We start from the raw sequence: 26,566 nt of genomic DNA, 5'->3' as shown, positions 1-26,566 counted from the left end.
GGTGACCTTAGGGAAACAGCTGAGCCTCTCTGTGCTCTAATTTTCTCATCTACAGAAAGGAGCTGACCACACAGGGTGGGGCGGGACATCCCGGATCCATGCGTGGAGTGTTGTCCCTAGGAATCACCCTCCTCTGAGAGCCCCCAATTTAGATAGATTATGGGGTTTGTCCTTTGGGCTAGGGGGAGAGAAGGGAGGGCTGAAAGTGCTGGGTGACTTTGAACAGTCAATCCCTCTCCTGATCTGTGGGATGGGGGCCAGGTGAGGCTCTGCTGGCCACAGTGCCCTCTGTGGTTCTTCCTTTGTGTGTTCCATCCCTTGGCTGCAGCCAGCTGGTATGTAGCAGGTTTCAGCCTGGTGACCTTCAAGGATGGGTAACGGAAAGACTGCTTTTGCCTGAGACCCCACTCTATTGTGGGGACCCTGCTCCTCCCCGCAGCCCTTCATGGGGCTGCCTTTGCAGGAGGCCTGTCTGCTCTCCGCAGCTCTCGCATGCACACCCACTCTAAGGCTCTGGGTGGCTAGGACAGTCACCTGGTGTCCATAGTAACACTGATCGCTGTCAGAGACTGCGGCTTACCACAGCCATGTGGAAGTCACTGACGAACATCCTTCTGCAGGACAGAATACAGAGGCTGAAGGCACTGAGTGATCTGTGCCGCCATGACAGGCTGAGCCAGGATCTGATCGGAGGCAGGTAAGCTGGGTGTGTGTCAGTTTCTGTCTGTGGGAGGGGTTGTGTGTCTCATGTAGTCTAGGCTGATCGTGAGCTATGTTGTAGCTCACTAGCTGTAGTTGGAGCTACCTCCAACTGGCTGGGTAGCCCAGCTCACTATAACGCACAGGCTCACCTCCAACTGACTGTATAACCCAGGCTGACTTACAATTTACGGTGGCCTAGGCTGGCCTTCAGCTCACTGTGTAGCCCAGGTTGGTCTTGAACTCATGATCTGCCCAGGCTGGTCTTGAACTCATGATCTGCCTCTGCAGTTGTGATTTGGGTAGTGTTAACAGAGTGTCTTTTGGAGAAGCAGTAGCTGTGTGTTCTACCCTCCCTAGATCCCCTCTCTCTTACCAGACTGGAGATGTTACTGGATTTGAGGCTAACTTATAGAAGTATCAATTTGCCAATCTGTTAATTGAACACTGTTTTCCAGAATAGCTTAAGAAAAAAACCCACAATGTTAGAAGATAATTTCCCGTGGCATTAATCCATCTGAGCAGTCCATTGCATGGTCTCGTCAGAGTTGTTTGGCTCTGTTCACTTAACATATTTTTAAGATCTACTTAGTTAGGGCATCATGTTTCCAGCTGTGCCAAGACTTTTTCTTATCAAATAATATTTCATCGTGTGGATAAGTCCTTATGTCTGTCTGTCTGTCTGTCTCTGTCCTCTGTCTCTCTGTGTGGGTGTGTGGATGTATATACACACATGAACACACTCGGAGGCTGAAGTTTGATGTTTTCCTCAATCACTTGTCCATCTTGTTTTCTGAGGTAGTGTCTGTCACTGAACCTGCACCTCACTGTCCCAGCTAGACAAGGTCGGGAATTCCCCGGGATCTGCCCGTCACTGCCTCCATCCCTGGGATCACAGGCACGTGCTGCCATGGCTGGCTTTATATAGTGCTGGCATCTGAACTCAGCCTCAGCCTTGCACGGCGGGCACTTTGCCCACTGAGCCAGCCATCTCCCCAGACCCTACATGGATCTATTTCTAACACATTAAAATGTTTCTGAGGGCTAGTGAAATGGCTCTATGGGTAAAAATGCTGATAACCTGATTGTGATCCCTGGAGCCCACATTTAGAAGTGACCTCCACATGCACACAGTGTCAGGAGTGCCTCCCCTCCACGACACACACACACACACACACACACACACACACACACACACACACACGCTGTAGGGGCTGGAGAGATGGCTCAGCAGTTGTGAGCACTGGCTGCTCTTCCAGAAGACCTAGGTTCAATTCCCAGCACCTATATGATGGCTCACAACCATCTGAAACTCCAGTATCAGGAGATCCAACACCCTCTTCTGCCCTCCTGAGTGTAAGGTATGTGCAGGGTGTACAGACATACATGCATGCAAAATACTTACATAAAATAATAAATCTCAAAAAATGAATTGTAATAAAAATATCTTTAAATTGACATAAAAATTGTATGTATTTATAGATAATATGTAATTGATTGATTAATTTCTGTGCTGAGACTCCAGCTAAGCAATTGCTCCACACTGAGCCACAACGTGTGTGTGAGTGTGTGTGTGTGTGTGTGTATGTATGTGTGTGTACGTGTGTGCGTGTGCGTGTATGTGTGTGTGTGATCTTGTCTGTCTTAACTTCTCAGTGTCTCTAGCTTAGAATGTTCAGAATCAGTTCATGCAGCTTCTGAAATGTGCAGTGCATTGTTACCTGTTGGCACCCAGCTGCTTGGGGACGGGAACACTGGGACTTTAGTCCTAGAACATTCTGCACACTGATCCATCTTTCCCCATCCCCTGTTTTCTCTTTCCTCTTCAGCCTCTGGCAAACAGTGTTCTATCCCAGCTCCTATGATGTCAACATTTCTTTTAAAAAGATTTATTTTTTTATGTATATAGATGCTTTGTCTGCATGTATATATCTGTACAGCAGAAGAAGGCAATGGATCCCATAGGACTACAGTTATAGACTGTTGTGAGCTGCAATGTGGTTGCTGGGAATTGAACCCAGAGCCTCTGGAAGAGCAGCCTGTGCTCTGACCCGCTGAGCCATTTCTCCAGCCCACGATGGCACCATTTTAAAAAATGTTTATTTCTACTTTAAATATGTGTATATGAGTGTGTATGTGCATGTGAGTGCAGGTTCCTGTGGTGGCCAGAAGAGGGCGTCGTTCCCCTGGAGCTGGAGTTGCATATGGTCGTGAACCACCATATGGGTGCTGGGAACTGAACTTCAGGCCTCTGCAAGAGCAGCAAATACTTTTACTGCTACCTCTCCAGCTCCCGATGGTAACTTTTTGAGGCTCCACATTGTGAGTGAGGTCAGGTGGGCCTTCTGGTGCCTGGCATATTTGACTTTCCACATGTCCTCCACTTCTCTCCATATTGATTCAAGTGACAGCTCCCTCCTTTCTTTATTCATCGGTTGGTAGATATTGGACTGTTTCTTGACTGTTATGAACTCTGCTGTGACAGACGTGGAAGTTACCATGTCCCTCTAATGTATAGTTTTATTTTGAAACTGGTGGGCAGTTTTATTGGAATTTGAGAGACAAACAACAGGATAGGCAGGCTGAAGACCTCAGGTGCCAGGAGGAGGGAGATGGATAAGAATAAGGGAAAACCGTGCTTCCTGAGTTGGAGGCCAGGAATCCAGGTGGGCTCTGTGATGGATATCGGGCAGCCAGCTGCACAGAGTTAGGAAACTGCAGATGAAGCAAGGATGCCCAACAGTGCCCGAGTACCAAACCAAGGAAGATGGAAAGAGGAGAAAGACAAACTTAGACTTTCCAAGTGGAACTTGGGCAGTGGTTGGGCACAGACATGAGCTCTAAGCCTAGCGTGGCTCCTCCCGTTGTACCCAGCAGGTGTACACTCTAATCACTTGTGCATCTGATGGGCGTTGGGTGGTTTCAGTGTGAGGCCGCAGTGAATGTTGCCCTGTGTGCTTGTATCTTGTAATTGCTGCTGATGTGTACTTGGGAGTGGACTTCCTGGATGCCGTGGTCAGTCTATCGAACCTTTTAAAGGAAAGCTATACTGTTTTTCCAAGGGCTGCATTGCTTGATGCCCCACAACAAGAGAGGAAGATCCAAGCGCCCCATGTCTTGACAGTGCTTGGTGCTGGCTGCCTTTCTGATGACAGATGTCCTGTGGGTGGGACTCAGCATCTCACATGACTGACTTGCCTTTTCTTGTGGGTGCTGGCAATGCGCTTTCTGTATGTCGGCTACAGGCTGGTTCTTGGGAGAAATGTCTGTTTGTGTCCTTTGCACGTTTTAAATTGGATTGTGATTGTTGTCCAGTTGTAATGCTAGGGTTCACACCTAGGACCCCGCCCCCCCCGACTCATGCCAGGCATGCACTCTGCCACTTAACCCCCAGGCCAGGATTTTTTCTTCTTTAAACTTTCACTTGTGTGTGTGTGCGCATGAGCACAGGTGCCCTCCAGGCCAGAAGAGGTTGTCAGTTCCCTAGAACTGGGATATCAGTGGTTCTGAGCTACCAGACATGGGAACTGAACTCTGGTCCTCTGTAAGGACAGCAAGTGATCCTAACCACTGGGCCATCTCTTCAGCCTTAGAATATTTTTGTTTCATTTTGTTTTTCGAGACAGGGTTTCTCTGTGTAGCCCTGGCTGTCCTGGAACTTGCTCTATAGACCAGGCTGGCCTTGAACTCACAGAGATCCTCCTGCCTCTGCCTCCAGAGTGCTGGGATTAAAGATGTGCACCACCGCCGCCCAGCTAGAATTTATTTTTTAAACATTGATTTTTTTCTTCTCTCTCTCCTCTCTCTTTCTTTTTCTCTTTCTCTCCCTCCCTTCCTTCCCTTCCTTCCCCTCCTTCTCTCCCTCCTTCCCTCCCTCCCTCCCTCCCTCCCTCCCTCCCTCCTTTCCTTCCCTCTCTCTTTGTCTCTCTATCATGTGGGTCCTGGAAGTTGAACTCAGATCTTTGGACTTTACCCCTCTGAGCCATATTGATGGTCTAGGTTTCTTTTTATCTTGTAGATATAAATCCTTGTTACCTGATTAGGGAATATCTTGTTGCTTTGGGTTGTCTTTCCTTTTAGACAGGGGTCATCTTAGCTGCTTTTCCTGCAGCTCTGACAAAGCACTCTGTCAGGAGCAACGTAAGGGAGACAGGGCTCTGGTTTGTCGCTCAGGAGCACAATCCATCATGGAAGGGAGTCAAGGTGCAGGAGCGTGACCCGGCTGATACTGTTCATCCACAGTCGGGAGGCAGAGAGGGTGTATGCAGGCTGCTGCCCAGCTCTGAGTCCAGGACCCCAGCCAGGGAATTACCACCCTTAGTGGGCATGTCTCCCATCAACTTTCCCACCAGCCTGTCTTCCTAGTGAGTCTAGATTCTGCCTAGTTAACACTTAACACTAGCCATAACTTGCTATACTATGTAGCCCAGGCTAGCCTCTAATTCACGGTCCTCCTGCCTCACCCTCCCACTTGCTGGGCTTCCAGTCCTGCTATTCCTCTCCTGGCTCCTCTCTTTGCTTTGTTAAGACCATCAAGATTTTAAGTGGCACACATGCGGAGCTCAGAACAGGTTTGGGGAGCCAGTTCTCTGCTGCTTGTGTGTGTGTTCTGGGGATGGAACTGAGTTCATCAGGCTTAGGAACCAATTACCTTATCTGCTGAGCCATCTTGTCAGCCCCGAAGCTGTGTTTCTGGTGCTCTGTTCCGTCAGGTTGTACCGCTGTGGGGGCTGCAGTCCACGCCGTAGTGATGCCCTCAGGTCTATAATGTTTTGAAACTAAGAGGTGCATTTCCTCAAACTGTTTTCCACTTCAGGATGGCTTTGACAATTCTGGGGTCTCGACTCTCCATATATATTTTTAAGTCAGGTTATCAGGTTTTGTAGAGAAGTCGGCTAGGACTCTGGCAGGACTGTGCCACCTCAGTTGATCAGGTGGGAGTATTGCCATCTTTTTTTGGTTTTCCGAGACAGGGTTTCTCTGTGTAGCTCTGGCTGTCCTGGAACCCTGTAGACCAGGCTGGCCTCAAAGTCACAGAAATCTGTCTGCCTCTGCTTCCTGAGTGCTGGGATTAAAGGCGTGTGCCACCACCACCCCAGCATGGAGTATTGCCATCTTTTGTGTGTGTGCAAGTGTGCACAGGTGCGCATGCATGTGTATGTGGCGGGATGAGGTTCCTTAGGTGTCATTCCTCAGGTGCCATCTACTTTGTTGACTGAGACAGGCTCTCTCACTGACTTTTGGCCTCTCCATAGGCAAGGCTGCTGCAAGCGAGCCCCAACTGCTTCACACAGCGGGGCTTCCAGGAAGTGGGCGCTGGGGCTCAAACTCAGGTCTTCATGGTTGTATGGCAAGGTTGCTGACAGCATCCCCCCCCCCCCCGCCCACATTATTTGCTCTCTGACCTGTGAACAGGATAGCTTTCCTTTAATTAGCTCTTTAATTTCTTGGAACAAGTTCCTAACTCTTGGGAGCTTAGCTCTTACCTTTCTTTTGTTGATCTTGTTCTAGATTCTTTCTTTCTCTCTTTCTTTCTTTGTTTTTTTTTAATTTAATTTTATTTTTTTATTTTTTGAGACAGAGTTTCTCTGTGTAACAGTCTAGCTACCCTGAAACTCGCTTTATAGACCAAACTGGCTTCAAACTCACAGAGATCCTCCTCCCTCTGCCTCCCAAGTGCTGAGATTAAAGGCGTGTGCCACCACTGTCTGGCTAGATTCTTTCTTATTATGGGATATTCTTTTCTTACTTTCATTTTTGGTTTATTAGTTGCTAATGTCTCGAAATGCAGTTTCTGTATTTTGTGGGACTGTGGATAGAACCCAAGGCCATGTGCATGCTTGGTGAGCACTGTACCTTTAAGCCACACTTCAAGCTCAATTAAAAAAGGTTTTTAAAATTTTTATTTTGTGTGTGCACATGTGTGCATGTGCCAGGGCATGTAAGCGGAGGTCAGAGGACACCTTTTGGGAGTTGGTTCTGTCCTTCCTCCATGTGGGTCCTGGAGACTCCATCAGAATGTGTGACTGAGGCTTGGCACTCGAGGCCATCCTGGGCTACCTGAGATGGTCTCAAAAGAAAACCAACAAGCAAACCAACAGTGTCATCTGCAAGCCGAGGTAATTTGCCGCCTTCCTTCTTAGCCTGAGCGCTTTACATGTTGCTTTCCTCAGCTGCCCTGGCTGGAGCCCTAAGTACAGTTCCAAACAGACGTGCGTCTGGGGATGTCTGGGCTTTCCTATCTGTCTGTCACCATTAACACCACGTGAGCTGTGGCTTTTGTAGATGTCCTCTGTCAGGTGAGGTAGTTCCCTACTTTCCTCCTACAGCTTCCTTGTCTCTTCCTCTCCCTCATCCTCTTCTCCCCCCTCCCTGCCCCGTGCTATTCAATAGACTCTCACGGTGCCCAGGATAGCCTCAAAACTTGTGATCTTTCTGCCTCTGCTTTCTGGATGTTGGAATCTCAGGTGTGACCCAGTGCTTTGTGTGTGTGATTTGTGGTGAAAGGGTGTGGGCTTACATCAGACATCCTGTCCATGTGTTTACATCACCACACGCTGATGTCATCATGTGGGTAATGGAACCTAACGTGTACCCTGGGATAAAGGGATGCTTGGCCTGGTGTAGTCTCTTCCCTATGCGGCCGGAGGCAGTTTGCTGGTTGTTTGTGGACAGCTTTACCTCCGGATTCTGAGATGTTAGTCTGCTGTTTGCTTATGATGTCTTTGTGGCGTTCCAGTGTCAGGGAGCCCTGGCTTCGTGGAGTGAGTTGGAGATGTGCCCTGATGGAGAACTGACCTTAACTCTCCCCGAGTATCTGGTCCAGTCCACCACTGAAGCCTCCCAGTTATTCGGCAGAACTCAAGGGAATTTATCAATGAAGCTATCCCCCCCCCCCCTTTTCTTTTGAGACAGTAGTTAGCAATGGTGCTGCTCTTCCAGAGGATCTGAATTTGGTTTCTAGTACCCCATTGGGAGGCGTATGACCGACCACCTGCAACCCCAGCTTTAGGGGATCTGACACCCTCTTTTGGCTTCCATGGGTGGCAGGCACACATGCAGGCACAGACATACACAAATAAAAAATTTGCTGGTTTGGGGCCAACAAGGTGGCTCAGCAGACACTTGCTGCCAGGTCTGACAACCTGAGTTCAAGCCCCAGGACCCACGTGGTGGGCGATTTGACTTCTACAGGTTGTCCTCCGGTGGGGAACCCGATGCCTGAGTCTCCTCTGCCCTTCGAACAAGTTTTCATTATGTAGCCCAGGCTACCCTCAAGCTCACGGCTCTCATGCTTCAGCCTCCAGATGCAGGGATTACAGGCAGGCGTCGCCACACCCTGCTCATTTTGTTTCTTTAAGGGTTGTGATAATCTGCTTTCATCCCAACCTGGGTATTTTGAGTCTTTTTTTTTCTTTCTTGTTCAGTGGCTATTGCTGACCTTTTCAAAGGCACTAACCCGCCTTTGCTGGTTCTTCCCCGTTTCCTGCCCTATCATTTCCACACCAAGCTTTATTATTTCTTTCACCTGCTTACCCACGCTTGGTTTGTTTAGACAGTGGCGGGTCACTGTATTGATTGGAGACCTCCCTTTTGGGGCAGAGGCATTTACACTGCAAAGTTCTCTGTTTACTGCATCAAGACTCTTGCTGTGCTGTGTGGTCACTTGCTTTTCTAAGTATTTTCTGACTGTTTTTGTGTTTTCTCCCTCAGGATTTTTCACCTGTGAGCCCCGCCCCCCGTCTCTTTCTGTTATCGATTCGTTTTGCTCTGCCCTGACTGGAAACATGCTCTGTATGATTTTGTTTCTTTTAAATTTATTGAGCCTTGTTTTACGGCATAGCATATGGTCTGACTTGGAGAATGCGCCTTGCCTACTGGAGGAGCATGTGGGTTCTGCTGTTGCTGGTGGCTGGTGTGGTTCAGCGTGTGCCTGTCTGTTGAGTCTTGTGGTGTATTTGAGGCTCCCTCAGTTTGCTTTTCCTGTGAACTGTCTGCGGTTATTTTTTCAGCTTGTGTGAACTCTTTATATATAAAGAAAACGCTCTTGTCCATCATACGAGCTGCAAATGTTTCTCCTAGTTTAAATTTGTTTATCAAGCCAGACAGACTTTTTTTCTTCTTTTCTTTTTTTCTAGGTTTTTTGAGACAGGGTTTTTTTCTGTAGTCTTGGCTGCCCTAGAACTCACTCTGTAGACCAGGCTAGCCTCCAGTTCACAGAGATCCACCTGTCTCTGCTTCCTGAGTGCTGGGGTTAAAGGTGTATGCAGTCTATCACTAGACCCAGTCTTTTTTTTTTTTTTTTTTTCCTAGACAGAGTCTCTTTGTAGCTCGAGATGACCTTGAACTCACCATCTTCCTGCCTCTTGAGTGCTGGGTTCACAAATGTGTGCCTCTACATTTTAAGTTTCTATGTGGACTGTTTTATCTTCTTTTTCTAAAGAAACTTAAGTCTTTAAAATATTACTTATGCTAGGCATTGTGGTGCACGTCTTTAATCCCAGCACTCAGGAGTCAGAGACAGGAGGATCTCTGTGAGTTCAAGGCCAGCCTGCTTTACTTGGTAAGTTCCAGGACAGCCAGGATTATGTAGTAAGACCTGTGGCAAAACAAAAACACAAAAGCAAACACAACAACCAAAAATTTGACTCACAAAAAAAAAAAAAAGAAAAGAAAAGAAAAAAAGAAAAAAAAATCAGGCTTGAAAGATAGTTAAGAGCACTGGCTGCTCCTCCAGAGGACCTGGGTTGTTTCCAGCACCACGTGGTGGCTCACAGTTCCTGTATTCCAGTTCCCGGGGACCCAGCGTCTTTCTGTGACCTCTTTGGGTACAAGGCACAACAAGGTACACATATGTACACGAAAACAAATGCATAAAATAAAAATGTATTTTATAAATTCCATTAGGGTCTTTTTTTCAGTTTTTATTTTTGGAGACAGGGTTATAGTATGTAGCTCTAATTGGCCTGGAACTCACTGTGCGACCAAGTTGGCCTTGAAGTCACAGAGATCCACCTGCTTCGGCCTTCTGAGTTCAAGTCTGGCTTGCAGGTTTTATGGGAACAATGCTGTTTATACGCTAAGCTTTCCTTGTTTCCTTCTCCACACTAATGGTGTGTGAATAGGTTTCTGACTTTCAGGTGACAACTTAGCTTACTGTCCTTGTGTATAATTTACTTTGTGTGTGACTGCTTTTCAGTGTATTCTTTTTTAAAGGTGTATATATATTTTTAAATTATGTGTCTGTGTGTGGGTATGTGCACATTAGTGCCAGTGCCACATAGAGGCCCCTGGAACCAGGTGTGTGAGAGCTCTCTGGGAGTGTAGGTGCTGGGAACTCAGTGGGGTCTCTGCAAGGCAGTGCACACTTTTAACCCCTGATCCAGGTCTCTAGAATGTCGTCTCTTGTTCTCTCTGGCCTCCGTACTGTCTACGGACTGGGACTCTCTGATCCCTTTCCTGGTCCATCCCTTGCTGCTTGGTGAGGCTCTGGGAGGTCCTTGTCTGATGGTGACAACATGCAAAAGGGGTCAGAGGTCAGGACAGGTCCACAGAAATGACGCCATCAGGAGATACTGGCCGGTCACTTCGCACCTGCTGAGCCACTGTCCTGCATTCTCCCTACAACAAGCTTGATTAAGCAGGAACAATCACGCCATTTCAATTTTGGAGGGGTAAACTGAGTCCTGTCTAGTCTATGTGCTTAGGAAAAGGTGAGCTGGCACCTGCTCCTGGCATTGTAGCCCCAGACCTGTGATCACTCTTTGACTCCTGTGGTATCTCGGGAGATGGCGGCCATCCACATGGTGAGCAGGGTCCAAGGGCATGTCTGGCACCCTGTCTTTCCTCTGTTGCCTTGGGCCAGGCTCTGGCTTCTCTGAACCTTGGTCTCATCTTTGATGGGTCCAGCCATGTTTTACTTCACTATGTTGTAGGGACAATTGGGGATCCCTTGTGAGCACCCAGCTTTGTGTTTAGCATTCAAGGCCCCTCCAACCCCTCTTGTGCTGGTCCTCTGTTCTCTGTAAGGAGAGTGTTTATCAGAAACTGATGCTGCCCTGTCACACGGACTGTTAGCTCCAGATGTTAGGCTTATTATCAGCCCTGTCTGTCTGTCTGTTTGTATTGTGGCGCTAGTGATAGAACTGGGGGCTCATGTGTGTAGGTGAGCATCCTCCACTGAATCGCACCCCAGCCCATGCCCATTTGAAAGGTGGGAAACTGGGAGGGCATCATGGCTTGTGGAGAAGGTTCAGTTAGATGCAAAGCCACACCCCCCTGCTCTGCCTGGCCTTCCTCACCCTGAGAAGAGGAAACAGGTCTTCAGAAGAGAGCTATCGTGAAGGAGTGTGAAGTCCTGGGTAGTGGGAGGCTGGGCAGTGAGTACCATACCCAGAGAAGATCAGTGGACCCTGGGCCAGCCACTTAGGCCTCAGTATAGGGGGATTGTGGGGAACTCTCAAAGGTTCTTAAGTTCTCAGTGGTCTTGGATTACTTGCCTAGTGAGCCCAAGACTTGGGATTCCATCCCCAGCACTCAGATCATAGTTATAATCGTGAAACATAATTTCCAGATGGCACCTGACACAGCATCTAAAGTAAAAAGGGGATTTTCCTCTTCCTCCTCCTCCTTCTCCCCCTCCTCCTTCTCCTCCTCCTCCTTTTCTTTTTTGGTTTTTTGTTTTTTCAAGACAGGGTTTCTCTGTAGGTTGGCCTCGAACTCACAGAGATCCATCCACCTATCTCTGCTTCTTAAGTGCTGGGATTAAAGGTGTGCACCACCACTGACTGGCTCTCCTCCTCCTCCTCCTCCTCTTCTTCTTCTTCATCATCATCATCATCTTCTTCTTCTTCTTCTTCTTCTCCTCCTCCTCCTCCTCCTCCTCCCCCCCTCCCCCTCCTCCTCCTCCTCTTCTTTTATTTATTTTTATGTGCATTGGTGTTTTGCTTGCACGAATGTTGTGTGAGAGTGTCAGATCCCTGGAACCGGAGTTAAAGACAGGTATAAGCTGCCATGTGGGTGCTGGGAATTGAAGCCAAATCCTCTAGAACAACAAGCAGTGCTCTTAGCCACTGAGCCATCTCTCCAGACCCCAGTTGTTTCTTTAGAACCCCTGATGAACACCCAGTTCTTACTCATTTTCTGTGGAGATCATTAGGCCTGTGTGGTTTGCTGAGATGCCTCTGGCTTTAGAGTAGGCATGAAGGGACACCATGATTGTGTCTTTGAGGATGGCAGGGCCCTGGCTTGAGGGATGGGGCTGGGTTGGGGCAGGTTATATATTGGAGGAAGATTTTGGAGTTTCCTCAGGGTTCCATGCTGTAGCAACCAGACAAGGCTCACCTAGGGCACTGCTTGCAAGTGTTGGTGACAGGCTGAGCTGCGGGGGAGGGGGGGGAGGGAAGGGGGGCAGGCTTAGGGAGATGCTGGGCTAGGTGGGCCCAGGGCCATTGGTACTGGGATGTGGCAGGGGTATGGAAGCCCTCACTGTCTTGGAGTTAATCATGAGCCTGTGGTCAGGCATGCGCCTCACAGGAAAGGGCCACCTTCCTCCTGGGACCTCAACTTTCCAGCTCACATCCTGCACTGTTCCCCTTCGGCCCTCCAGGACCTATCTCTACTTCATAGCCTTCAAGTGGCGGAAGAGATGGGGGCCCCCTCAAATGGGTGACTCATGGTGACTGGGCAGATGTCACAGCCCTACTCCAGGGAGCCTGAGGTCTGGATCTGAATTCCAGGAGAGGCACTCTACAAAAGGAGCCTCAACTCAACCCTGCATGCACGCTCCCCCCCAATACTGCTGAATACTGCTGAAAGCTTTGTTAGTGTACTCCCCACCTACTGTAGAGAGAGAGAGGTCCTGAGGGGGCCCTGAGCTCCTGCAAGACCACTCAGGCAGCCCTTCTCCCTGCTTGTCCTGTGGACCTCACTGCTGTCACCCCCATCTTTTCACTCTTGCTGTGTAACTTCAGCAACTTCTTCAGCTTCTCTGTGCCTGGGCCTCTCCATCAGTGAACTAAGGATGCTGTTAATGTTCACATCCTAGATGCTCACGAGGATCCAGTGTTTGCCAAGAGCTTAGAGTGGGCCCAGCTTGTGGAGGGTTTGGACACCAACACCCAGTGTTCCTCGGTCTCTAACGTGACCTTCTCAGTGACAAAGCAGGGTGCAGCTTTGTAAGACTGTGCTCAGTCGAACATTTTCAGAGTAGCCTGTCTGTCTTGGGTGCTGCTCTGAGAGGGAGCCTAGTGTCCAAGGAGCTTGGTGTCCATTGCCCCTCCTAGACAGAAATCCCCAAGTCCACTTGAACTGGTTACCATGCTTAGAGGCCGGTACAGGCCATCTGTGTTGAATTCCAGGTGATTCTCTCATCCATTCGCAGTGGTCCGTGCTGCGGACCCATGTGCAGAAGTTCCACAGGCCACCTGCAACAGCAGCCCGCAGATTCTTTTCAGACATCTCCATGCACGTGAAGCGGCAGAAAAGGATTTCAGGATGGGTTGGTGTAAAGCAGAGTTGAGTTTATTTAGGAAAGAATTTGAGGTTTGGGGAGGCTAAAGAGATGGCTCAGCAGTTAAGAGCATTTACTGCTCTTCCAGAGGACCTGGGTTCAATTCCCAGCACCCACATGGCAGCTCACAACTGTCTGTAACTCCAGTTCTAGGGGTAAAGTAAAAATAAATTTAAAAAAAAAGAGGAGGGGAGGGAGTGGGAACTTGGATTGGTATGTATAATGAAAAAAAAAGATAGTTTGTTTTCTTTTTAAAAAAAGCAAAAAAAGGAAAAAAGAAAATGGCAGGTTTATCTAGAAGCAAAGAAAGGTCACACTCAAAGGTCATGTAGTCTTGGGCCTTAACTGTGGTTCATTGCTAGTTTGGTGTTTACTTCTTATTGTGTGTGTATGATCTAAGTGACTGTGGGCACATGCATGCCACAGCAAGCATGTGGAGGTTAGAAGACAACTTTTGGGGTCCCTCCTCACTGTAGTTCTGTGGCTGGAGCTCTGGTTGCCCAGCTCCACAGCGGCCTTTACTGACGGAGCCGTATCCCTGGTCCTACTTTTGGTCGTTGTTCTTGTTTTGGTTTTGGTTTTGGTTTCTGAGACAGGATTTCTCTGTGTAACTTTGGCTATCCTGGAACTCACTCTGTAGACCAGGTTGGCCTTGAACTCACAGAGATCCACCTGCCTCTGCCTCCCAAGTGCTTGGGGCTAAAGGCGTGTGTCACCACCGCCCAGTTACTTTGGGTTCTTATTGGAAATACCTCTACAAAGAAGGGAAGTTAACTCTGTTGGCAGCCTGCACTGCAAACTACAGTTGTGCTGGAGTTATTGACTTCTGGCTGAAGAGACTTGGATAATTTGTGTGAGGGTTTCCTTTCTTTTCCCACAATCCCTCGGTTTCCCCTGTCTGTTCACCCTAGACTCAGAGGGCACTGAGTGTTGCTGGCCCTTCTGCTGCAACCCACTCCTGGGCTATCTCCCAACCTTGCTTCCTCCTCAGCTACCTGGGTTTATATAACTGCATTAACCACAGACAACTCCTACTCCACACACCAGCCAGCATTGCAGCCTGTGGCCCAGGTCCTCTTGGGTTTGCCTTAAAGGGCCCCTCCTTGACTTCTCTGTATACTGGGAGATATGTGATTCCCTTGGTTAGTGTAAAGTCTCAAGAGCAGGGCCTATACCCATGTTCCACCTCCTCCAAAGAAGGGACATGCATCTTCCAGGGCCTGGTTTTCCCCCTCCCTTCAGACACATCTGCCAAGAGACATTCTTGATCCCCTCCAATGATGGGGGGCGCACTGTGCAGTGTTCATTCCAAAGAAAGCTCTCGCTCTCAGACAAGTTTTGTATGTAGTAAATAGATTTTATTTTAAAATCTGTTTTGTGTTTTGTATTGTCTCTCAAAGTCCTTCTGGGACAGTTAGCCAAGGACCTGGTGTCCAGGAACTGGACAACTGCCCAGGGGTTGAATGGGTCAACAGGGCTGACTTCTAGCAAGCCAGGCTGTAGGGAAATCCATGATCAGAAGACTCCTCAGAACACTGAGTCTGTGGGTGCTGGTGGCCACAGGCCTGGAGGGAATGGGTTGCCATGGAAACAGGCCTTCCCTGGCTGCCCATTGCTGGCCTGGCCCTCAGGAGTCTCTGATGATTTCTTGGGCCTTTGGGCAGGTCTCCCCAGCCCCACATTCTCTGAGTTTGCGTGTCAGCCTAAGCCACACCCCCTGATGTGCAGCCCCATAGCTCTGAGAATAAAGGACTAAGGGGTCCCAGTGGGGAGGAGCCGCAGAGCTGGGCTTGGTACTGAGGAGACTTGTTCTGCTACTGTTCTTTGAGGAGATCTGGTTCAATGCTGAGGCCGTCTGCATCCCAGGGGTTCCAGCCCTTCCCACCCCCGGTGGCACATCCAGAACACATGTCAGTGACCCGGTGTGCAGCGTGACCCCTGCTATGGCCCATCTGGTCATGCCATAGCTCTGTCACATAAAGGGAAAAGTGATGTAGTGGATGACACCCAGTGTAGACCAGACAGCTGAGACCAGAACCGAGGAGTTGGCTTCTGAGCCTTCCAGCCTGCGGTCACCTCCCTTTCTCTCATTCCCAGAATGTTTTGAACCAAAGGGTGTTTGGCAAGGGGAGGCTTCTAACGGCCCTCAGCATGAGAGCTCTAACAGTTTCCATGTTCACATCCCCACAGAGGCGCTGCAGATGCGGACATTGGGGCCCAGAGAAGGGGAGCGACTCGCCTAGGGACGCACAGCAGGAGAGGCGGACCCCAGACGCCCCAGCTGGTGTTTGTGCCAAGCCCGAGGCTGTTCCCCAGATCCACTGGGGTAGCCTTGCTGCCCACCAGGTGAGCGGAGATGAGAGATGGGAGCCCCAGCCCAGTCTCCTGGGGTGGGCACGAATGTGGAGGAGCATAGCAGGGTATTGGATGCCATGGAACCTTCAACATGGCTCCTTCTGGGGGCTTCATCTTTGGACTCAAATTTCTCTCACCACTCATCATTCATTTGACTGTTTATTAAGCACCTGCTGTGTACCTCACTCTGTGCACACCAGTGAACAATAGTAGGAATTAAAGGAAGAGGGGGTTGCATGTATGTAGCCATGGGGGCTACAGTAGTCAGGGGGCTCATGATAGGATCTGGGGGGCCCCTCCTAAAAGAGGTGGCTTGAAATATTTTTATTGCACTTTATTTATTTATTCTATGTGCTTGTGGTGTGTGTGTGTGTGTGTGTGTGTGTGTGTGTGAGCCATGGCATGTGTGAAGGTCAGAAATCTGAGGACAATTTGCAGGGTCATCTCCCATCTCTTTTTCCACTATGTGGGTCCCGGGGATTGAACTGAGGTCAGCAGGGTTTACAGCAGGTGCTTTTACTTGCTGAGCCATCTCCCCAACCCAGTGACCTTTGAGCTGAGAGTTGATGCTGTCCTGGTGAAGCTGTCAGGGAACAAAGTTTGCAGAGGTCCTGTGGCTGGAGGGAAGGCCGGTGGCCATCCCTCCGTCAAACCACATACTGTATGTACTGCTGCTGCGATCACCACATTTAGCGCCTCCCGACCAGCCGGTGATAGACAACTGGTCGGACTTAACCGAGCCCCTCCTGTCTGCTGGGGACACAGATATGACTCAGGGTCTCTGCGCAGAAAGATTGAAACTGACTTTGGGTAGCAGTGGTCAGCTCTTGCTTGGTTCCAAGGTACCAATAACACGCTCATTTTACAAGTGAAGAAACTGTGAGGCCAGCTCTCCCAGTCGGGCTTTTTCCTTCTCAGGACCTCAGTTTCCCCATTTGCCGAGTGGATGGGGTGGGTCCTTGTCTGTCCCCAGAGGCTCCCCTCTACCTCGAGGTCTTCTGTCGTCCCCAGCCAGGACCATGGGCAGCAACAAGAGCAAGCCCAAAGACGCCAGCCAGAGGCGCCGCAGCCTGGAGCCCGCTGAGAACGTGCACGGGGCTGGGGGCGCTTTCCCCGCTTCGCAGACACCGAGCAAGCCAGCCTCCGCCGACGGCCATCGAGGGCCCAGCGCCGCCTTCGTGACCCCCGGGGCGGCCGAGCCCAAGCTCTTCGGAGGCTTCAACACCTCGGACACTGTCACCTCCCCGCAGAGGGCGGGGCCTCTGGCAGGTCGGCTCTCCCCTGCCCCCCTTGCTGTGTGTCTCTGGGTCCTGGGGACTTAGTTTACCGGGGGCTGCGCGTGGGGAAGAACTCGTAAACTGGAAAGCGGGGTTCCTGCCGCTTTGGGGACTGCCGGGTTCATAGCATAACGGGTTCCGAAGGAGAGGACTGTAGGGAACCCTGAGGTCCGAAGGGAAGAACCACCCTGGACCGTCTAGCTGCCGCCTCCAATCCAGCCTTTGTTCCCTGCTCCGTTGTGCGGTGGCCCGAGTGCGCCCCTGCGCCCTCTGTTGGCGCTGCGAGGTGCCGCAGCTCCGACACTGAGAAGCTGAGCTGGGTGACTCACGCTCCTGCCAGATGAGTGCAGGGCTACACACCCACTCGTGCAAATCCTACGCTTAGACCGAGCCACACGCACGGCTGCACACCCACACGGGCACATCCCACGCTCAGACACAGCCACACGCACGGCTGCACACCCACACACGCAAGCATTTCTCATGGCCAGACCCAGCCATGTTATGTGTCCACACTGGGCATGCGCCCACATTGAGTGGCGATACCATGGAAATGCACACAATGTACCCTGTGCTGGAGATACAACTAGGCCGGACACCGGCAATACAGTACACACAGATGCAGGTGTGCTTACACCTCACACACTCAGATGCTGCTATGCACCTGCAGTCATTGTTTGCACACGGATGCAGACGGTCGGGTGCCCAGCCCCACAGCTCACCTCAGGCGAGCCTTGGACAGGCTGCCGACTTCTGCCCGACGCAGCCCAACTACCCATTCGTTCATTTGAGAAGCATTTTGGAGCCCTAGGCAACGGAGGATGGACTGCAAGAGTCCGTGGAACAGCTGTGGGCGAGGAGAGACCCCAGGGGAAGGGCCCTGCAGCTTGGCCCTGATACCCAGAACTTCCTGGTACACATGTATGCTGGGGTCTGAGTAAAGCAAGGGTGTCTGTTCCCCGGGACTTTAGACAGAGACCGCCTAACCTACAGCCACTCAGGGAGGCGCAGGCCCCCAGCTCCCTCCCTCCCTCCCTCCCTCCCTCCCAGGGAGGCAGTGTGGCACTTCTCAGAGTTAGGAAGGCCGCTGAGGAAGGCAGTCTCTCAACCTCAGGGCTCTGATACCTCGCACCCCTCTCTGCAGGTGGGGTGACCACCTTTGTGGCCCTCTATGACTATGAGTCACGGACAGAGACTGACCTGTCCTTCAAGAAAGGAGAGCGGCTGCAGATTGTCAACAACACGTGAGTGGCACTGCCCGGGAATGCACTGGGGGTGTGGACCCGTCTATACCCAGAGCTGCCGGCAGAGGGCGGTGCAGAGCCCGCAGGGCCGCTTCTGCCCTTGGTGGGTGGTGGCCCTCCCTAGACCCTGACCGCTGTCCTCCCTTGTCCTGGGCCCTGCCTTCGCACCTCAGCCTCTCCCTCTCTCTGCTTCTCTCTCGCTGGCCCTTAGGAGGAAGGTGGATGTCAGGTGTGTACCGAGGCCAGGTGGAGGGGGATGCTTCGCTGAGGCTGGGGGCTGCTCTCTGCATGTGCTTCTCCCACTGCCCCTGCGTGTGATCTCCAGCTCCCTCCTGGTCCCTGTCCCTTCTGCTTATCCTGTATCCCACCTGCTTAAGCCAACCTTTCCATCTTCTCCCCACACCTTCCTGTTAGCTCACCTCCTCCCTTTTCGGGTTTGCAATTCCACGTTGAGTGCCAACTATATACAAGACCCAGTGCGTTCTGGAGGCCAGGGAGGGAGGCAGAGTGGTGGGGAGTGGGCTACCCCAGGCCAGGCCAGGGGCGGGTAGAAGTAGGCTGGGGTCCCTGAAAGATGGCCCTAGGAGAGGGGCTGCCGATCTGAGGAAGGACAGTGAGCTATGGCAGGTGAGCAACATCTCTGGGAGGGGGCAGCCGATGGTTGGAGGTGTGTGCTGGGCTGTGGGGAACTCTCCTTGGAGCAGGTAAGGTTTGGAGAGTTTGATTTGGGATGTTCTGGAGGGTAGAGGAATCCCTCTCTGAGAGTCGCACAGGCCTGGCCAAGGAGGCCAGCTTCCCACATCCCCGGCATGCCTCTCTGCTCATGCCTCCTGATCCTTGTGCGTGCATGCTGCTCCTTTTGCCTGACCTATTCCTTCTCCTGTATCCACCTGGTCAACTCCTGTTCATCCCTCAAGATCCAGGGTGGGACTGCCCTCTGGGGCAAAAGCGAGCAGGTGCCATGAGCTGTGCCAGTCTTTCTTGCCCATACCCCTTCATCTGTTATCTCTGACCCTGAGGGCTGCAGTCATAGGGGAGGGGCTGGCTCTATTTTATAGACGAGGAAACTGAGGCTCAGAGTTGTGAAGGCCCTTGTCCAAGGTCACATGGCTACTGGGTAGCAAGCTCAGGATGGAACCTGGACATTTGCTCTCCCTTTCCTAGACTGCCATCTTGTCCCCTTGCTTCTGGGGTCTCAGCCTCTGTGGATTCAGGTTGCTGCGCTTGGCTGTGGACATCAGAGGCCCTTTGATCTCAGTCTCTCTCTGCCATTGACTATGCTGTGTGGCTTTGTTCAAATCATGGCCCTCTCTGTGCCTCATTTTCCCCATTGGGGGGGATGGATGCTTTGGATTGAAAGATTTTAGAGCGCTTTGGACCTGAGTCTGTAGCTTTGGGCAAATCTTCTCCTACTCCATGCCTCAGTTTCCCCAACTCTATAAAGAAAACAATGGTCTCTCTTGCCAGAGTGACTGTGGTTTCCTCCTCTCTCAAATGTAGTTTCCTCAATTGGGGGTGGGAGTCTTGCCTTCTTCCTTGTAGGATGACCTTGGGGGTCAAATAAGACAGGAAACTGTGTGTACCCCAAGAGGGAGAGGAGGTTTGGGCCACGGGTGCTGGGTGAGCTTGCACCCTGCCTGTGTGTCTGTCCTGCACGGCTCCATCTTGAAGGGACTCCTCTGTCCAGCACCAGCAGAGCCAGTATCTGATGCTCACCTGGCCTCTGTAAAGCTGTGTGAAGAGATGCTCAGACATCCAGTGTGTTCCAGCTGGGGCTGTGTGATGTGAGGCCGGGGCCTTCCAGTCTCTGGGCCGGGGTGGGGTTGCTGTGCATCTTCTCAGGGTCAAGGCAGGGGCCAAGGACAACACCAGCTGTCTCACTTGACACCCACCGTACCACCCCCAAGCCTTGCATGGAGATGAGCTGGAGAGCCACTGAGCCTCACGGTACCCGCAGGGAGGCCCCTTCCACGGGACCAGGACCTGGCTTGGCTGTGTGACCTTGCACAGAGCCCTTTGCTTCTCCAGCCTCAGTCTTTCCATCTGTACAGGGGGTTTGGGAAGGGCTGGACCCTATCTCCTAAGCCCTATCTCCTGATCTTCCCTCAAACCTCCAGCCTTTGCCCTGTCCCCTTTGGTTGCTTTGGATGTGAGGCCTCTGGCTGCCCCTTGCCCCGTTCCCAGTGTCCCCAGCACTGCCTGGCTCTCGCTCTCTCCCTTGGCCCCCTGCCACAGCCTCTCACCACCCCCATCTCTACCTCTTCTCTCCGGTTGGGCTCTCGCTTGCTCCTCCCTCCTCTGTCTCTGGACCCCTGCTCCAGCCAGACCTGGTTCACATTCAGATGGCTGCAAAGGTACTTCCGCCCCTTCCCCTCCCACCCAAGCCCAGAACCCGAACCCTGCCGGGAGTCCTCCTCCCTCCTCCCTCTTCCTTCCTCTTTCCTTCCCCTCTTCCTGGGGCAGTTAGTGTAGAGGCCCTGGGCACTGGGGCTCTGCCACCTCATTCCCCATGACTCGCTGTGTGACTTTGGGCACGGCCCAGTTCTCTCTGGTTTCTCTTTCCCCCTGAACAGGGGTAGGCTGCAGGAGGAGGCCTGTAGTTTCAGTTAAGGACCTGTAGGAGTGAGCTATGATTTGGGGCAGGGGCAGGTAGTGCTTGTTTGAAGGGGTAAGCCTGCGCTGTTGCTGGGCTTCAGAAAGGCCAGCCTTGTCTCCACTCGGTGTCAGGGCTCTCAGGGCTTGGGGACATCCAAGGTCTAATCTGGCATCCATCTCCTGTAAACCCTGCTTACCCCTCCTCCTCCCCCAGACAGGGAGCCTCATCCCTCCCTCTCTCCCAAGGCAGCCCTTGGCACCTGCAGGCCGCTATGCACTCTGGACAGTGCCTCTGGGTTCAGTCCTTGGGCTTACAGGGCTCAGTCCTGCTGAGGTTTTGGGTGGTATCCTTCTGGGTCAGTGTGACAGGGAGGTGTGAGTTCCAGGCCAGCTCGTGCTGGCTCGCTGTGGACACAGGCTGGTCCAGCTTCCCTTGCTGCAGAGCCTGGCCATGCACGTGGGAAGGTCAGGGTTGCTGACCCTGCTCCCCTGATGATGTCATTCCTTGCTCCCTCCCACCTGCTCAGAGAGGGAGACTGGTGGCTGGCACACTCGCTGAGCACGGGACAGACCGGTTACATCCCCAGCAACTACGTGGCGCCCTCCGACTCCATCCAGGCCGAGGAGTGAGTATGTTGTCTGGCTGCTGCCACTGCCACCCCTAGCAGTGTCCCTCCTGGGTCTCAGTGGCACCAGTACCCAGGGCCAGCGTTGTGGGCAGTAAACACTAGCCAACCAACACAGATTTGTCCCTCCCGCCCCAGGTGGTACTTTGGCAAGATCACCAGACGGGAGTCGGAGCGGCTACTGCTCAGCGCTGAGAACCCAAGAGGGACCTTTCTTGTGAGGGAGAGCGAGACCACAAAAGGTATGCCAGAGCCATCTGGGACTGGAAACTCGGCTTTGAGGGTATTGTTTCAGCTGGGTATTGGAGGGTGAATAGGAGTTTGGCACATGGGATGGGGAGGAAGAGCCCTTCGGTGGGGGTGATAGCAGGATTTAAATATGGTGCTTGAGGAAGACGAGTAATCCAGAGGTGGTCATGTCACCCAAAAGCTTTCTGCTTTGTTTCTCACACTGGGAGTGGGCACAGGCAATGAGGAGCTCTGAGTGTACACAGCCACACTTGTTCAGGGATGGGCACAGATGCAGGGAGCCCCTCTGTTCCCCTTCCCCCTTTCCCAGGAGCCTTTCCTGGCCTCACCCTTCCCCCACAGTCTGTCTCTGCTCAGTCCTGCCCCTTCTCCTAGCACATCACCATGACAACCAAGCCAGGCTCTTTCCTGTGGGCCTGGGGCTCAGCAGGCGTTAGAAAAGAGCGGGTGCCACAATGTGTGCATGTGCGCTGTTGGGGTTGGGGTTGACCAGCGCTGCTTGGTTCCTGAGGTCCGGGGGTGGGGTGGGTATGGGCCAGTGTGAGCATGTGGTCACTGGGCATAGGGATGTATATGAGGTCCCACTTGGCCGTGGACTTCAGCCGGTGCCTGCTGTATGGACACGATGTGGGCCACCTGCAGAAACCACGACTTCCCAGTGTTGCTTTGAGATAGACAAGGATGGGTCTCAGGTACAGCCCTGCCTGGCTCGCTCAGGTTACCAGAGGATCATCGTATCTCCCTGCCGATGTCCAGTGGGGCTCCAGGGACCTCAGCAGTGGGTGCTGGAGGGGCAGGCCTGTCATATCCCTGGAGCCTGGGCCCCACCTCTGGGGCTCCCTTTCTTCTCTGATGCTACCCCAGATGTCCCTGGCTCTATTTAACAAAGCTAAGAACCCAAGGCTGCCTGGGGCCATTCCCAGACCCCAGCCAGCATTTACAGCATGCTTGCTGAGGTCAGGTGACTCTTCACAGTCCTCTCTTTGTGTAGAGGAGGAAACTGAGGCCTAGAAAGGACAATCAGTGGCTTGTCAGGGTTACACAGTTGGGAGCACACTAGAGATTCAGAGATCCTACCAGGGCTAAGAGTTTGGGGGGAGGGTCCTGCCTTGGGGGTTTCATGCCTGACCTGGCTGCATCCTCATGGCTGCCCTGGAACCTAATCCTCATCATACTGGAAAAGGGTGGGGACTGAACTCACTTTCCCAAGTAAGGGGCACATCAGCAGGGTGCCAGGGACGTCTCCTCCCTGTCTGTCCACAGGTGCCTACTGCCTCTCTGTATCTGACTTCGACAATGCCAAGGGCCTCAACGTAAAACACTACAAGATCCGCAAACTGGACAGCGGCGGTTTCTACATCACCTCCCGCACCCAGTTCAACAGCCTGCAGCAGTTAGTGGCTTACTACTCCAGTGAGTGGCCCCTGGCTGTGGGAACTCACTGGCTGCCACCCCAGGAGGGGCGTGGGATACCATGGGGTGCCTCTTTTCCATCTCCTCCTTCCCTCCCTCCCTCTTCCTGCCCTGCCCCCTCCTCTCCTGCAACTGGTTGGTGAGGAAGGGGCTGCCTTGAGCAAGCTAGAAGGGAGGGGCGGAGAGGCTGGTGGTGGCTGTTTCTGCAGCCCTGAGACTGGTCTGAACCAGTTCCTGGGAGAGGAGGAGAGGGAGGCCTCTTTGATAGAGAACAGCAGGGGGCTGGAGCTGGGGTGCAGACTGTGTGCAGTGACAGGACTGGTGTGTCCTGCTTGCCTGGCATCTGCGGGCATAAGCTACTAAAACTGTCCTCCCAGCCTGGGCCTCTGGCTTCTCTAGAACCCGCTGCCTCTCTGTCCATTTGCCTCTGCTTTGGGGCTCATTTGGTTCCTAGTCCAAATCCACTAGGGCGAGGCTCCAAGCCCTGGTGGCTAAAGGTTGTTCAATACCCGTCAGTTTCTCCAACCTCACTTACCCTCCTCCTGGCAGCTTTTCCAACACCACAGTTGATCTTGTCTTGGTCCCTGGCACAGGCTGTGTGCTGTTTGGGGTACCACCCTAGTTACCCCTCAAGCCAGACCAGGAACCTCTGCGTCTGGAATGCCTTCCAGGGCTCCCAAAAGATTCCCAAAGCTTGACTCCCCCCTCCCAAACTATCCTGTCACATCTGTGGTCCTGAGAGGTGACCAGGGGAGCTTGATAGGTGACTGGGACAAGGGTGACTGTGGCCTCCCTAGGGTAGGCTCCCATAGCTGTCCTTCCCGGTCCTCTGGCCCCGTCCAATCTGATGGACGAGTGAGTGAGTGCATTGAGCAGGGACTTTCGTGTTGTGCACCTGCCTGTGGGGAGTAAAAATAGGCATGTGTTTACCCATCCCCAGAGATGGAGTGTACAGTGTATAGGGCTCTGCCCTCAGGACAGGGAAGCCAGCCTGCTGAGGGACCCTGCCTGAGCTCCATCCCCTGCCTCCATCCTCAGAACACGCCGATGGCCTGTGCCACCGCCTCACTACCGTGTGCCCCACATCCAAGCCGCAGACCCAGGGCCTGGCCAAGGATGCCTGGGAGATCCCCCGGGAGTCCCTGCGTCTGGAGGTCAAGTTGGGCCAGGGCTGCTTCGGAGAGGTGTGGATGGGTAAGGAACACACACCCCTGTCCCCACCCCAGCCAGACAGCTCAAGGACCTTGGGTCCCCCTCTCTTTAATTGTCTCTGCTGAACAGCTAGTCTCCGTTTTTATTTTATTATTGTAATTAACCGTACAGAGTATCACGTTTCCTGGAACACTTTTAAACCCACATGTAACATACTTACTTGCTCATGCCCCTTTACCCTGACTGTGACCCAGCTGGGGTCAGCACTGAGATGGACACACCCGATTCCTTGGAGCCCATGCATGTAAAGACTAGGGGAATTGTGTACCCAGAGCTGCTGGGGCCTAGGCACCACTGTCCTCCAGGGCCGGTGAGTGTCTGGTCAGGTCTTACATCAAGCCTCAGCCTCCTGATGTTAAGCTTCAGGAGGCATCTGCATGTTAGCTTGGCACAGAAGGAGAGAGTGCTGTGGGGAAGGATTAGTGGGAAGTCTGTGTCCCGTTTCCATTTCCCCTCCAACCCTGGAGCCACAGACAACCCAGGTCCCTCTGCCACTAGCTGCTCTCTGGCCACCAGGAGTAGAGGGGGACTGGTTGGGGCTGCAGTGGCTGTACCATTTCACTTTCTCCCTTCTGAGGGTGCTAGAGGGGTTGGGGCCAGGTGGAGAGAGAAAGTCCTGGCCTGTGAAGAGAAAGAGCAGGGGGGTGGGGAAGCCAGCTCCTAAGCTCAGACCTAAAGGAGGGTTTAGGCAGAACCTTGGCAAGTGTGTAGTGGGGATCTGAGAGGGCCTCCCACCTCTCTCTGGGATTGTACACAGACCAGGAATCACCATAATCAGGTCCCCGAGTGACCTGACTCAAGAAGAGCTAGGAGGTGACCTGTGCCACCTCAGATCCAGTCCTGTGACAAGAAGGACCCCAGGCCGACCTGTCAGTTCCCCTGCTTGCCAACACTGCAGAACTCTCATTCTGGTGCCCCCAGTGGCCCCAGACACAGGCCGCCCTCTTGTGTCCCATGTTCTGATTGCTGATGCCTGAAGCACTGACGGTGCCCACCGGGCAGAAACATGGTCACCCACCCGCCAGGCTGCTGTTCTGCTTTCTGGCAACATTCCTGATCAATCAGTGTCTAGTAAGGGTTACGGTCTGTTAGCAGGCTCCAGACACTCATTTCACAGCCCTGGGAGGAGTCTCCATTCTTTGAGTCCATTTTATAAGTGGGAATACAGTCTCAGTAAGGTCCCGGGCCTTGGCTGAACCCATTCCATGAGTTGAGATAGGCACTCATGTAGGCTGGCCTGGCCCAGTGCAACAGAATGGTGGCCTGTACTGAGGTCACTATGTCCCTCTCCCACAGGCACCTGGAACGGCACAACGAGGGTTGCCATCAAAACCCTGAAGCCAGGCACCATGTCTCCAGAGGCCTTCCTGCAGGAGGCCCAAGTCATGAAGAAACTGCGGCATGAGAAACTGGTGCAGCTGTATGCTGTGGTGTCGGAGGAACCTATTTACATCGTGACGGAGTACATGAGCAAGGGTAAGGCCTGTGCCTAGAGCGAGATCCATTTGGGTGCCTGTGCAGGGCAGGGCACGCAAGGGAACTTCCTACTCTGAGCCAACCCTTGCTGAGGTAACCCAGGTTTCCTGAGGGACTGCCTTAATAATACCTTTTCTTAAGGATTACCCTTTTGTCCTACCCCGCCGTCAAGATCCCTGTTGTTGCCGGGTGGTGTGATGGCTTGCACCTGTAATCCCAGTGCTCTGGGGGTTGAAGCAGGAGGATCTTGAGTTTGAGGCCAGGCTAGCTGCATAGACTGTCTCAGTAAACAGCAATGTGGGGTTGGGGATGTAGCTCAGTTGGTAGAGTACTTGCCTAGCACATACAGGCTTGGCCGTAGATTTGACCCCAGCACTGTACCGATTATGCACAATGTCATATATCTGTAGTCCCAGCACTGAGGGGCTAGAAGGAGGAAGATCAAGAGTTCGAGGTCAGCCTCCATTGCATAGTGAGGTAAGCTAGTTGAGACCCTGTCTCAAAACAATATATATGGAGAGAGAGAGAGAGAGAGAGAGAGAGAGAGAGAGAGAAAGAGAGCACCCACGTTCCCTCAAAGTTCCCTGCTGCTCTTAGTGATAGATAGGACTCTTCAGCTCCAGCCTTAGGTAACCACCGGCTGGCAGACTTGGTTCAGATAATATAATGTGTCTTGGGCTTTATACACGGTCTTTTGCATCTAACACCACCCCCAACACACACACACACACACACACACACACCTTACTACAAGGGCCCAGTAGGATTCTTTGGTCTAGCTCCTAGAGTTTTTGCCTTTGAGTAGCAAGCACTGAACTGAGACTTTTTTCCTTACTGGTTGAGCAGGTGGCCAGGGTCTGGGAGCCACAGCTTCCTGCACAGGGAAACCCTGGCAAGGCTAGAGCTGGC

The 26,566-nt window shown here is 52.4% G+C and overlaps 1 protein-coding gene across 4 annotated transcripts in view; it reads left to right on the top strand.

Annotated features, from left to right (window-relative positions):
• Positions 1 to 26,566, top strand: part of Src (SRC proto-oncogene, non-receptor tyrosine kinase) — a 44,582-nt gene that overhangs the window by 14,473 nt on the left and 3,543 nt on the right. The window contains exons 2-12 of one of the 4 annotated variants that reach the window (XM_085697116.2): positions 621 to 697; positions 15,401 to 15,556; positions 16,577 to 16,834; positions 17,987 to 18,086; positions 18,298 to 18,315; positions 20,408 to 20,440; positions 21,209 to 21,307; positions 21,446 to 21,549; positions 22,820 to 22,969; positions 24,008 to 24,163; positions 25,478 to 25,657. In XM_085697116.2, coding sequence (XP_085553242.1) covers positions 16,585 to 16,834; positions 17,987 to 18,086; positions 18,298 to 18,315; positions 20,408 to 20,440; positions 21,209 to 21,307; positions 21,446 to 21,549; positions 22,820 to 22,969; positions 24,008 to 24,163; positions 25,478 to 25,657 — 1,090 coding nt within the window. In that variant the 5' untranslated portion in view covers positions 621 to 697; positions 15,401 to 15,556; positions 16,577 to 16,584. The remainder of the gene's footprint in view (positions 1 to 620; positions 698 to 15,400; positions 15,557 to 16,576; positions 16,835 to 17,986; positions 18,087 to 18,297; positions 18,316 to 20,407; positions 20,441 to 21,208; positions 21,308 to 21,445; positions 21,550 to 22,819; positions 22,970 to 24,007; positions 24,164 to 25,477; positions 25,658 to 26,566) is intronic. The other 3 variants (XM_085697118.2, XM_085697117.2, XM_085697119.2) reach the window with 3 other exon arrangements.

This window comes from Myodes glareolus, chromosome 10 (assembly GCF_982192425.1).
Source record: "Myodes glareolus chromosome 10, mMyoGla1.1, whole genome shotgun sequence".
Lineage (NCBI taxonomy): Eukaryota > Metazoa > Chordata > Mammalia > Rodentia > Cricetidae > Myodes > Myodes glareolus.
The sequence above is the reverse complement of the archived record's forward strand: the minus strand, read 5'-3'. Positions and strand labels throughout refer to the sequence as shown.